The sequence below is a fragment of the Papilio polytes genome, unplaced genomic scaffold (genome assembly GCF_000836215.1).
Source record: "Papilio polytes unplaced genomic scaffold, Ppol_1.0 DF822067.1, whole genome shotgun sequence".
In the NCBI taxonomy this organism is placed as follows: Eukaryota; Metazoa; Arthropoda; class Insecta; order Lepidoptera; family Papilionidae; genus Papilio; species Papilio polytes.
In genome coordinates this window covers 821,734-834,444 of record NW_013527137.1, presented here as the reverse complement: position 1 = coordinate 834,444, position 12,711 = coordinate 821,734, and the positions used below count along the sequence as shown (strand labels likewise).

Below are 12,711 nucleotides of genomic sequence, written 5' to 3'. Positions count from 1 at the left end.
CTGGAACAAAAGTTGCTTATTTAATATCTTATTCGAAATTAACAAAATAAAAAACCATATATGTGGCTTATAAAGATCAAGTCCAATTACCAGTGAGCGTGGCGGCAGAGAAGCCATATGCCTCGGCCTCGTATCTGGCTATGTTCCCGCAGCCGGGCACCAGCCAGGGCCAGTCGCACTTGAGCCGCGCTGCGTCGAAGCCCAGCCCGAACGGGCAGCGGAATTCATACGCGGTTAGTGGCGCTTTGCCATGGTCTAAGCATGCGAAGAACCATCGGCAGTTCTCAGGATCCGCATAGTAACCTGGCAAAAATATCAAGTAGAAATAATAGCCTGCAAAAATGTTTCTGCCGAAAAAATTTGAACATCATTTCGAGGGTTAATTTTAATCTATGACGAAAACCGGTCTTATGTAATACCTTCAGCGTCGGGACAGATGAACCTGGTGCGCGGTACGGGCGCTATCTCCGCGGTGCCGGGGCAGGCCTGCGAGTGCGCCAGGCTGCCCGGCCACACGCACACCTCGTAGCGCGCGTCGAACGCCAGACCAGTAGGACAGTCGAACTCAAACACCTGCACAACACGAGGGAAACTTAGACACATAATCTTGGCTTACGCCTGGCCACGGCCCTCAACCTATCAGAACGTATAACTACAGTCTAGTAACATCTTTTGAAATAAACCTAAGCGATATGTACACACACTAGGTTATTCACAAAGTAAAACATGAAAAAACGAACCGTGTAATCAGCCGAGTACTGGTCAAACTTCACGCAGCGGTAGAATCTGGCGCAGGAGCGAGGGTGTACAAAGTAACCTTGGCGGGAGCAAGAGAATTCAGTTCTTGTGTCCTGGTAAATACAGTTCAATAATTAAAACCAGTGCATTATAAATTTTTCACACACACATTAATCGATTACCTTCGTTATAGTTTTTCTGTAACAGATGGCGTTCTACTCAGACGAGGTTAGTTGAATCTCGATATTGAGTGGTTACTTAATGTGTTTTTTTAAACTAACCTCTCTGATGGAGTGAATGACGCCGTCCGAGTCTACGATCTGCGTGATACGGTAGGGAGATACTTGAAGCGCGTCAAGAGGCCGGCCCTGACCTGCTGACAGGATCTCGTTCTCCAGAGACCTGAAATTATATTGCACTTATGACTACAGACTTTATTTTTCTTTCCTTAAATTAAATCTCTGAAAACAACGTTACGTTTTTAAATATTTTGATTTTTAAATTAAAATGTTTATTACAGTTATCAACACTTGGTAAGTAATGATCGATTTAATAATAGAAGATACTTTGGCGAAACAGAGTTATATTTGTAATTTTTCTATTACGACTTTATTAGTTATGTGAATTAGGAATAGAATTACCTAAGCACAGCAGCTCTGGGTGCCCGACTCTGCTGGTTCAGGACCTTAGTTAAGCTGGCCCTTAGCGTAGGTCCACACGGCGTGTCTACATCCTTGTCAGCTTTATGCAGCGCCAGTCCAGCTAGACCCCTCACACGGGCGTATTTACCTTTCACGTCCACTGACGATGCATCTTCAAAGGATATCCAAGTGGTGTTCCTACAATTATTAAATTTAAAAACATACTTAGAACACTAGTAAAATATTTGTTGTTTAAATTAATAGCTACATTATTACGCTATGACGCAAACTTTTATTATGAAATATGATAAAGGAACAAGATTCTGTTCTTTTATGATATTTTAGTCAAAAACCAGATCTGTTACAACTTATATTATTAATTATTATAATAAATTCAGCTCGATAACGTGATGAGATTTAAAATTAAACTTTGAATGATTTATTTCCCAATCTTGTTATAGATCCATTTTAATTATGAAGATATTTACATTGTATGACAATTATAAACATAATGGCAAGACTTGTTTATAGCTCGGGGTTGTCATTATTAAAATTCATGATTAATTAAGCATTCTCAACACTTTTTAAAGCAGTAAAAATTCAAATTGAGATCATTATTTACACAATCCTTATCACGGTATACTTCGAGAATAATAAAATGAAATTTATTATAATTATGCATTTGCAATTTGTAAAACCATTAATTTGTATCCATACTTCAAAAGCGTCTATCGGTCACGGTTTTTATATGCATGACATTCATTAAAAACAGTCTCCCTTACTCTCGCTAAAGAAACTGAGATAGCAGTTTTTGTAAAGAGAACTTAGTACGAAAATTTGCCGAAAATCATTCGTATTGGAATTTAAAATTGGAATAAGATTTGTTGGTGTGCTGCACAAATTTCATAAATTTTGGTCAATATCGATAGGAATACTTTTTTGCAAATTTTCGTGCTAGCCTCGGTTCTTTCGGCAGTGGAATCCAATGGTAATAGAAGACTCAAGCTTTAAATAAATGCACATTATACATAAATGTCGAACTACATACATTATGCAACATTTAAAAAAGCTAAAAAAAAAACACTTTACAATAATCATTGGGGCTCTGCCTCCTGAGAAAGGTGGGGATCTGTGTTACAGGAGGTCGAAGTATTTGTTAAAATGTTGCCAAAAGACGCTTAAACTGAATTTTCCAAACGCTGGTTAAAAATAAAAAATAAGAAATCGTTAATGGACCGCTATAGTTTATTCTAAATATTGACAAATATTGATTATAGATGCTAATTACTGCATAATTTAGATCTGAGGTCAGAGATCAGGCTGTTAAAGAATAAATAACGTTAACGAAAGAATGTAATAGTGTCAATCATATGTTTATAGTTCTAACACTTTGATAATATCCTATATTGATTGTGACACAGAGAGCGTCTGTGGCTCAGTGGTTTAAGCTCTTGACTTGTAATCTACAGGTCTTGGTTTCGAATCCCGCTGTACCAATGTGATTTTCGATTTTTCATATGTACATAATTTGCCCGACATTTTAACGGTGAAGTAAAACATCGTGATGCCTGCACATATCGGCGAAGAAATTCAAAGATATGTGTGAAGTCAACCAACCCGCACTTGGCCAGCGTGGTTGACTATGGCCTAGTCATCCCTTACTTAGGGTTAGGGTAGGCCCCTCGGTGGGGACATGTAGTGAGCTGGTAATGATGATTGTGACACAACTTTGATGTAAAAGTACTAGAGTTTGAGGCGCATCTTTAACTAAACTATAGCACAACTGTTGTGCGATTGTCGATTGTTTCGCAGCCAAATCAATTGTTTGCACAATTATAAATCGAGTAGTGACCTCCATATAAGCTCATAAGAATCAAAGCGAGACTAAACAATGCGATATTTTAATCAAAGATGCGTTCTGAGTCAGACAAATACCGATCTGCCTTAAAACTTTTTTCAATATAACCCATTTGCTTTTTACATTTAAATAATTACTTCCTCTTCCATAAATTAATTCCATAATTCTATAAAATGCACACAAAATAAGGCTTACTTGAAAGCATACGGAGCGGATAAATCCTGGTCCCTTTCCAATGTCCATCTTCCTTTTTGCAACTGCCTGCAGAGCTCGGCCTGGTCTATCTCTTTGGGCTCATCATCCAACGTTGGACTGCCAGGAGTACTCAAGGTCTCGTTGAGGAGTGTGAACTGACGGGCGGTCGCTGGTAAACTGATCACCACTTTGGATGATGGCACACCAAGACCAACCACTAAATCGACCACTGAATCCTGAAAGAAAATTTTATTTCATAATTAAATGATGAAAATCGATACATTATTGAAATGAAAATCTTGTTTTAGATGTTGGCATTATTAAAAGTGGGTTATATTAAAAAAAAATAGATAAAGAATAAAGTGACTCATAGCCTAAAGTAAATTATTACAAAAATCTAACATATCAACCATAACTTTAATTCTTGTCATTTTGAAAGCCAAACTCATTCATTTCCAGACATTTGTATTAATTAGATTTGTACAAATGGATAGCTTTATCTAAAAATGATTTAAAATGCCCAAAAACTATGGACGGAATCATACATTATGAGACATTTGATTGTGTAAGTAGGTAATCCTGCGCCTACGCAATATTTAAGAGCAAAGTTGCAATAGAAGAAATGTCACCACACATATTTTAAGATTAGTAAAACTTGACTTGGACTTTATTAATAATAAGTTAAAAGCCACTATGAATATAAGCTTTAAGTAATTAGAGCATAATTTAAACTTTTTACTAAATGATTAAAATTGATATTTCGTTTTTGACACCTAAGATTTTGTAATTTTAGGTTATAATTTTATCTTTATAAATATTCCTAGTTTAAAAACACTTAAAGAATCTAACCTATTCCAAAGGAATATTTTAATTTGTTTTTATTTGCTCAACATACTATAAAAGGAACAAACTTAACGTTACTACATTGTGTGGGGTTTTCAACGGCAAAGATGCACCTGTCACTTGGCCTAGATGTACTAATTTGTAAAAAGAAACATTAGTGACTTATTTTCCTTTGAATGTTACTAAAGTAACTCTTATTTTGTTACACATAAGAGTGTTAAAGAACTTTTACTGTCGCATAAGTAAAAATTGCTGGATTTTTCTCGCAGCAAAGCCAGTTCACCTTCGCCTTACACCACTGAACAGAAATGACGTAATCAAGCGATCATATGCCTCATCAAAACTAGGACTTGGCTAGGGCTGTGATTTGAAGATACAGATCCAAGGTGACTCAAAAGTGTGCATAGACTTTTTTATAAAAGAAAAGTGGGCAAACAAGCAGCGGGAACACAGAGGTGGTCATACGCCCAAAGACATCCGAAACATCAGGGAAACTACAGATACGTTGCCGGCCTTTGATATGGAAGACTCGCTTCTTAAACTTAACGTTATCTATGAGTGGGAAAAGGACGCCTCACTCAGTATCAAGTAGAAGATGACATTCTTAAATTCTATTTATAAAATTGTACATCTCTCATAACAAACGGCAGAGATTTTTGCTGAGACAAACTAGTTACGATTTCATACGCGGGATCTGAACAGCGACCTATTTTCCAAAGTATAAAACCAATTGCTTGCTATCAGTTTTTTACCTCTTCGCATTTTAGACATTTCCGCCCTAAATGTCAAAGTATAAACCGATTGCTACTGAATTAAAAAATCATAATTCCATAAAATATGGTATTTAGTTTTTGAACAGTACTTAATTGTTCAATTAAAACTTTTGGAACCATTAATAACGGATACAAGCCGCAGTTTGTATAAACATTTATAGTTATATCTCCTAAGGCACAGGAAATTGCTAAATATACGAGCGTTGTAAATAAGATAAATTACTAGTTAATTTACATACTTATAGATATTTTGGTCGAAAATTTAAACGATTTATTAATTTTTATATCCCATGACATGTTAGACATATGAGCTAGTAACTAAAAACTTATTTTATTAGCTGTTGCTCGCGATTTCACCCGCGTGAAATTAAAAAATATAACCTATATTACTCATTGATAACGTAGCTTTTCAATGGTGAAAGAATTTTTGATATCGGCCTTGTTGTTTTTGAGTTATATCAATACATACAAAAATATTTTCTCTTTACATTATTAGTATATTTTACCATTTTTAAGGTTATGTTATGAACCTATAAATGAGGGAACTAAGACAAAACAAATTATGCCTTAAAATTGTTATATAGTTACACTTTTATTTACGGTATTTAGAAGGTGTCATTAAAAATAAAACCACGTATGTTACAACTGAACTGAACTCTTATCCTAGTTTTTTTTTTAATACAGGTTATAAAATAAGGTGTTGTAATATCAGCCACGGCCAGTGACCACACCCATACGTTGCGTTACACAAAATTTATTACAACCTTTGGTTTGTATTTAAAATTGTTATTATAATTTCAAATCATTATTAACTGCCCTACATTTTATTCAAAAAGCATAAATCTTTATACGTAATTCATTGTTTTTTTTTGACATTGAATAGAATTGTCCGTAGCTTTTAGTTTAATGGTTTTAAATTTTATTGTATGAGAATGTTTTTTACATAAATATTACATTTCTAGTTTTAATGACTTATCGTTTTGTAATATATAAATAATAATACATAACATGTTAGCAAATTTAATTTATTTAATATACAAAGAAATAACTGTAAATAGTTATTTTGTTGCGAATATTTAACGAAAATCTTTTGCCATTGAACCATTGTCTAAAATGTTTAAAAAGCCACATTTTAATTTTATATTTTCATAATAATTTTTTTTTTTTTACATGTAATTGGTTGGTTAAATTTAATATTACGTGGGTTTATGAAGACATTATTTAATTTACATCGTAAAGATGTAAGCGGTATTAAACATGTTTATGAGTTGTCGAGGGTCAGTACTTTTAAAGTGATTTTTAAACAGAATTAAAATGAAATAAAACGTATAAGTTCTTTATATCCAGTCAGTCTGTTAAGCATTTTTATGGCTTAATTTATCTCCAAAAGAGGTTTAATATGAGAAAATTTATTAGTGTTACTAATGTGCTGTTGCAAAACATTTTATGCATCTGTTCTTTGGGTGTTGATAAGTTGTGATTTTAGAAACTCGTCTAAAAATGAAAAGCAGACAGTTGTTTAAATATTAATAAGAAATAATTATTATCACGCTCAGTCGCTAAATGGTTCCTTAATATTCTCATATACCTCTTTATTTCCTTCTATACAAATGTTACTGAACCTTACGAGCAGGCGCACACCTTTGGTTAAACTATCTCATAGTTTTTGCGCGATTGTCGATTGTTTTGGAACAAATTCAACAGTTTAGTTGTTCAAATAAAAATCGCGTCTCGTGTGCATCGCAATATAGGCTCATAGGAATTAAAGCGCGACTAAACAGTTGTGGGAAAGTTTAGTCTAAGGTTATTCATAACTAAATATGGCAATCAGTGCAACCAATATAGTGCTGAATAGGTAACCGAGTGTTCTGCTTTGCATTATATTAATAGTAGAGTAGATAGATAGTTGAATTATTCAAAATTTTCACTTACAGTGTTCATCATGTCCCACAAACCACTGAGTCGACTGGGATGATAAGTCATCTTCTTCACCAAGCCTAAAGCATGTGTCTGAATTATCATCAAATCAGTCTTCTTCACCAGCTCTCTAAGATCGTAGTACTTCGCCAGGAGTTCAGGATGAGCAGGTAGTGCTAGGAACAAGGGTCCGCCGCCAGTGGTGCTGATGGCGGAACGAGCTGACTCCACCAGCTCTGTGACTTTTGTTCTATTGAGAGTGCGGTGAGCATCGTGGATCTCCAAACCCTGGACGTGTTTGGATTTCAGAAGCGGGCGCAGATCCTGTAAAGAATAAGAGTGTTAATAAATTGACTGATTTATTTATTCACTAGTTTATTAAATTTGTGAGATATATTGAGCGAAACACTAAAATTGGATGTAAATATGCTAAAAATAATATTTTAATTGGTAATTATGTTATAGTCTATGTTGAATTATAAATAATGGCTTAGACCTGACCCATCAAAACATACAAATAACTAAAAATATTTCATAATTTTTAAATGAATTCAATTCGATAAGATCTCGAGGTTTTAGAAGATCTAGATATATCATTATTAAATCCAAATAAGTTTCGACCTTGCGGCAACACCTACGAGGACGTGAATAGCAACACCGAGTTGTCATTTAAAGAATGAATTTAAGACGTTTGAGAGTTCCGGCTTCGTTGTTTAGGAATTTCAAATATAATTAACCTGGTTGATAGCGTAAGAATCATTTTTAAAAAACAAGAATAACAAATATGACTCATTATATCTTTTATGAATCTTACTTAATATTATAAATGCGAAAGTTTAGATGAATGGATGGATGTTTGTTGGAGTTTGCAGCCTTAACGGCTGAACGGATCTCGATGAAATTTGATACAGAGGCAGAGGATAGTCTAAAAGAACACATACACACACTTGGTTTTTTTTTTATAATATAAGGTGGCAAACGAGCAAGCGGCCACCTGAATCCACCGAAATGGAAAGTGACCGCTGCCCATAAACATCCGCAATTGCAGAATGCGTTGCCTACCCTTAACTGACGGAGGAGGAGATGCACATAAAGAGGACATTTCCGCTTCCTATGCGTCTCCTCACCGTCAAATCCACTTTTCCTTCCCATCCTTTCCTCATAAGAAAAGGGTGGAAAGGGAACGGGACTAAAATTAGGCCTCCGGCACCACACTCATCAGACGAAACGCGGAATTGCTTCCACTTCGCGCCTGTTTTCTGTGTGGTCGTAGTATTGCACCGGGCGAGCCGGCCCATTCGTGCGAAGATGTTAAAGCGGGCTCTACTACTGTTAATTTTTTTTAATTCCAAGCGGACTGAATCGCGGGCAAAAGCTAGTAGTTACATAAATATTCCTGTTAAAGTTTAGCAAAGTTTGCATCAACGATTTTTTTTAAAATCAGTGTAAAGTCATGAAACAATTAAAGAAACTAGACAAACAATATATCTGAGTTCACAATCTCGAATTAGTTAAACCAATGCTGTCATCTCTGTCACTCTACTCAAAGATAAAAGAGATAAGCATTTACTTTTGCCTTGGTGAAAAACTACAGTTACCCGAACACATGTAATATTTCTGTTATTTCCAGCCCTAACAAGGGTTTTAATTTCTTAAATAATAAGCTCTTTACCTTATGACAGACGGATGTCTCTAAATATAGTAATCTACGAATACATTTGTATAATAAACAACTATGCGGTAGTTGTCAATGACTTCCAGTTTTGCGAACGTCGAAAATTAAGCAAATTCAATGTTTGTTGACTAATGTTGCAGTTTTAATGAAATATAGTCTTTTACATCCGGTTGAGAAGATATAATCATTTGTAAAAACTTAAGAATTATTATAATAATGTAAACCACACAATGGTCACAGTATCTGTTGTTGTTCGTTCGATGCATAGACAATTTACTTTTTTATTATTATCAAGTGTCAGAATTGAATCATGCAACCCACCAATCAAAAAATACGTAATTCTTGTCAAAGTTTCTAAGTTGATAATCGTCATAATAAAACCAGTTTAAATTACTATCCCATAAACTAAATTAAATAAAAAACCTAAAAAGCAACGAAAGTGTATTTACTTCTACACTATGTTCTACATCTGTGCAAAACATCGAGATCCGTTAAGTCATCTAGAGAAGTAAGAACACCCATCCATCTAAACTTCGCATTCATATTAGTATGAAGTGAATCGTTTACTTTTAATCTTAAAACCCCTATATTTCAATCTAGTTAGAACTAAATCCTACATTCAATATCATTACGATCACACGGTGACTAATGCACGGACTGACAAGATAAATCACTTATGCATGTGTAGAAACGGTTTAATTTTACCGCACAGGATGTTTGAACACTGAACTGAATAAGTTACAGGTCAATTTAAAACGTCCTTAATACAGATTATACCTTTTAAATGCGACTTTTTTAAAATAATAAAAATAAAACATCATGATTATTCTATAGTTGGTATTTGTAAAACAAAATTTAATATATATACTGTTATAATAAAGCGTAAACACACACTTCTTTGTTGCTTAAGAAGTCAGCAATTACAGCATGTTTTTGAATATTTTTTTTATAAAAAGCCCCACACTTACGTCACGCTTTAGGCTATATATTTTGACGACATTAAAATTAGGGGTTAATATTTTGGATAAAAACCCTAATGTGGGAAAGAAACCATAAGATGCTGCCAACATCAAGAAAGCAAGGTTGCCATTGTTATGTCATTTTGACATTTGCAATTGATAATTTGACACATGTAAACAATGAAATAAAATTTTCATAATTTTATGGGGATGAAGTCTCACGGGAACAGATAGTTCCAAAAACAACCAAATTTAGCCATAATGGACGATTTGTGTCCCGTTTGTCATAAATTTAATTCGAACAATAACATGGTAACTATAGGTAATATCTGCTTAGTAATTATATGCTGTTCACGCTACAAATTGAACTATAATATTATTATAGGACATTCTTATGCTATCGTATTAGTTATATTATTTTAGTTTCAGTACGTAAAAATTTAAATTAATTATAATGCTACTAGAAATATATTTTAATCCAATAAACATAGATTCTTAATTCTGTCTATGGTAAATGAAAACATTATGAACGTAAGCTATCGATGTAAAAAAGCAGTTTGAAAATGGAACGCCTTCCGAATTTGGATTTATATTGTGCGTAAATGTTTAGCAACGTTTAGTTTTGAATTCAAGGTGAGCTTTGATGCATATTTATAAAAACATAAACATTTCAAGACTGTTTCAGTGTTAATCGAATCACTGCAACGTCTGTGACAAATCTGACTGAGGCAAATGGAATCATACATATTTAGTGCCGTTTTAATTTCACACTTACCAAGTATGAATTATTATAATTTAAAGATTTTTTAATAAAGTTGTTACGAAATTTGTTATTACAAAATAGTGGTCGAGCGCCTGCTTTCTACACTAGGTTAGGCCTGTCTTGTAGGAGCCAGGGATTTTCCGTGCAAGTTATTTAGGACATACAGTAATACAAATCTAAAGTATTTTTCGATGAAAAAGATAAATTGTATGTGAATTCAATTGTGACTCTGTGTATGTGTGTGTATGAGTTTGTGTGTAGGTGTGTATGAGCGTTTGGGTGGTTATGTATTTATTTATCTATTTAATTCTTTTTGCACAACAATTAGAACACAAAAATTAATATTTATCTTACTAGTCTTACTAATATTATAAACGCGAAAGTTTAGATGGATGGATGGATGTTTGTTAGCGTTTGTAGCCTAACGGCTGAACGGATCTCCTTGAAATTTGGCACAGGTTTAGAGCATAGTCTGGAAGAACACATAGGCTACTTTTTATCCCCGGATAAGTTACGGTTCCCGTGGGATTCATTAATTTAGTTTTTTAATATTTACTCGATCATTCTGCAACGGTTCAACATATCTTACAGAAATTTGGCACAGATGTAAAAAAAGTCTGGAGTATACATGGGATAAGCTTCATCCCCGAGAAATGTCCGGTTCCCGAGGAATATGTAGCTTTTTGTTATTTATATAGTTCGCAAGTTTTCTAATACTACGCGGACGACCGCTCGTTTATAATAATCATATGAGTGTGAGGATTTAAAAAAAATATAAAGGAGGGACTACGATCTCTTCAGTATCTGTGTAGTTTAATTTTACTAGTAGTTTTATAGATAATGTCGTTAAAATAATTTGTATTAGAGAACTTTAGAGTGGAAAATAATTTAGTCTGTTTATAACAATGTTTCAGGTGATCTAAATTATTGTAAAGTTTTCACACAAATTAGCAGTCATCATTCAGTCGACTTGAAGACGGTAATTTATTGGGTCGTAAATATATTTTAAAAGTCAAGTATTTTATAGTTAGATGTTTTAATAGATACCAGTTATTAATCTCATATCCTTTATTATGTATTCGATATCAGAATGTATGTGATGTGTTTTTTAATACTTCGCGTTTTATAAAGTTTTCCTGTATGTGTAGACAGTTTGACATCATTAATTAATATGATTTGGTTAAAACTGTTTTTGACCGAATTCCCAAAAGGAGGTACTCAGTTCGTCTATATGTTTTTTTTATGTGTGTTACGGCATAACTCCGCCGCTAGTGGACCGATTTTGATAATTCCTTTTTTTATTCGAAAGGTAATGCTTGCAGGTGGGTCCCATTTTTTTGTTTGATTTTTGGAGTCTAAGACTACGACGTAATTAAATAGTTTAGCTCAAAATCGCGCGACCAAATTTAGGGTCATTTTTGCTTTCTTTGCTTATTTATAGACACGTTGATTCATTAATATTCAAATGGGCCCTTGTAATATAAGGCAGGGATTTTTTTTCTCGATCTCTTTTGCCAGTTTACTAATCTCTATGCGCTCCAAGCTGCTATAGCTTTTTCCAAGTAAACTTTTGTTTGCTACCATTTTAACTCCTTACCATGTCGTGGACTATAAAGGGCCAGATGGACCACTTCATGTTTCAGTTTTCGCCCGCAACTCCGTCCGCGTCGAATTAAAAAGTAACAATAGTGGGTATGATTATGAGCCTATATCTTATATATAACTATACCAAATTTCATGGAAATCCGTGCAGCAGTTTAGGCTACAAACGCTAACAAATATCCATCCATCTAAAGTTTCTCATTTATAATATTTATATGATATAATGGAAAATTTTGTGATTATAATTTCCGACTGTTATGACAAAAAGAAACAGGATTAAGTTAGTTATAATCTGACCAGAATTATAAAACAACACAACATATTGCGGAAAAATGTAGAACAAATATCTGCGCGTTTATAGAAGTTGTAAGGATACACTTTGGGTAACAAGGCTTTCAGTATTCCTGGCCATGGTATAAGCTTTTGCAATTTACTACTAAAATATATATACTCGTATGTATTAATTTCACAGTCGTCCTCGATTTATCTTCGTCGAGCCTCGTCCTAAATCCGTCTGATTAATTAAGAAAAATGATAGTACATTTTAGAGTTGGCATACGAATTACGAAACCCAAGTTACAACGCTTTGACAGGTTTTCCATTTAAACTATATTAAATGAGGCCTTTCGTGAATTGTGTTGACACTACTCGACTAATAAAGTAATTTAATGGCATCGTTAGAATAACATTTATATGAACATAAATTTTAATTACAGTAAGCTAAATGATTTTACTAAAAAGATTCCT

General features: G+C 33.9%; 1 protein-coding gene across 1 annotated transcript in view; it reads right to left on the bottom strand.

The window, feature by feature from the left end:
* Positions 1–12,711, bottom strand: part of LOC106107142 (mucin-2-like) — a 35,938-nt gene that overhangs the window by 5,305 nt on the left and 17,922 nt on the right. The window contains exons 2-8 of the mRNA XM_013287855.1: positions 6,981–7,289; positions 3,433–3,668; positions 1,380–1,577; positions 1,020–1,140; positions 741–851; positions 420–573; positions 91–303 (exon numbers count right to left, since the gene is read on the bottom strand). Coding sequence (XP_013143309.1) covers positions 91–303; positions 420–573; positions 741–851; positions 1,020–1,140; positions 1,380–1,577; positions 3,433–3,668; positions 6,981–7,289 — 1,342 coding nt within the window. The remainder of the gene's footprint in view (positions 1–90; positions 304–419; positions 574–740; positions 852–1,019; positions 1,141–1,379; positions 1,578–3,432; positions 3,669–6,980; positions 7,290–12,711) is intronic.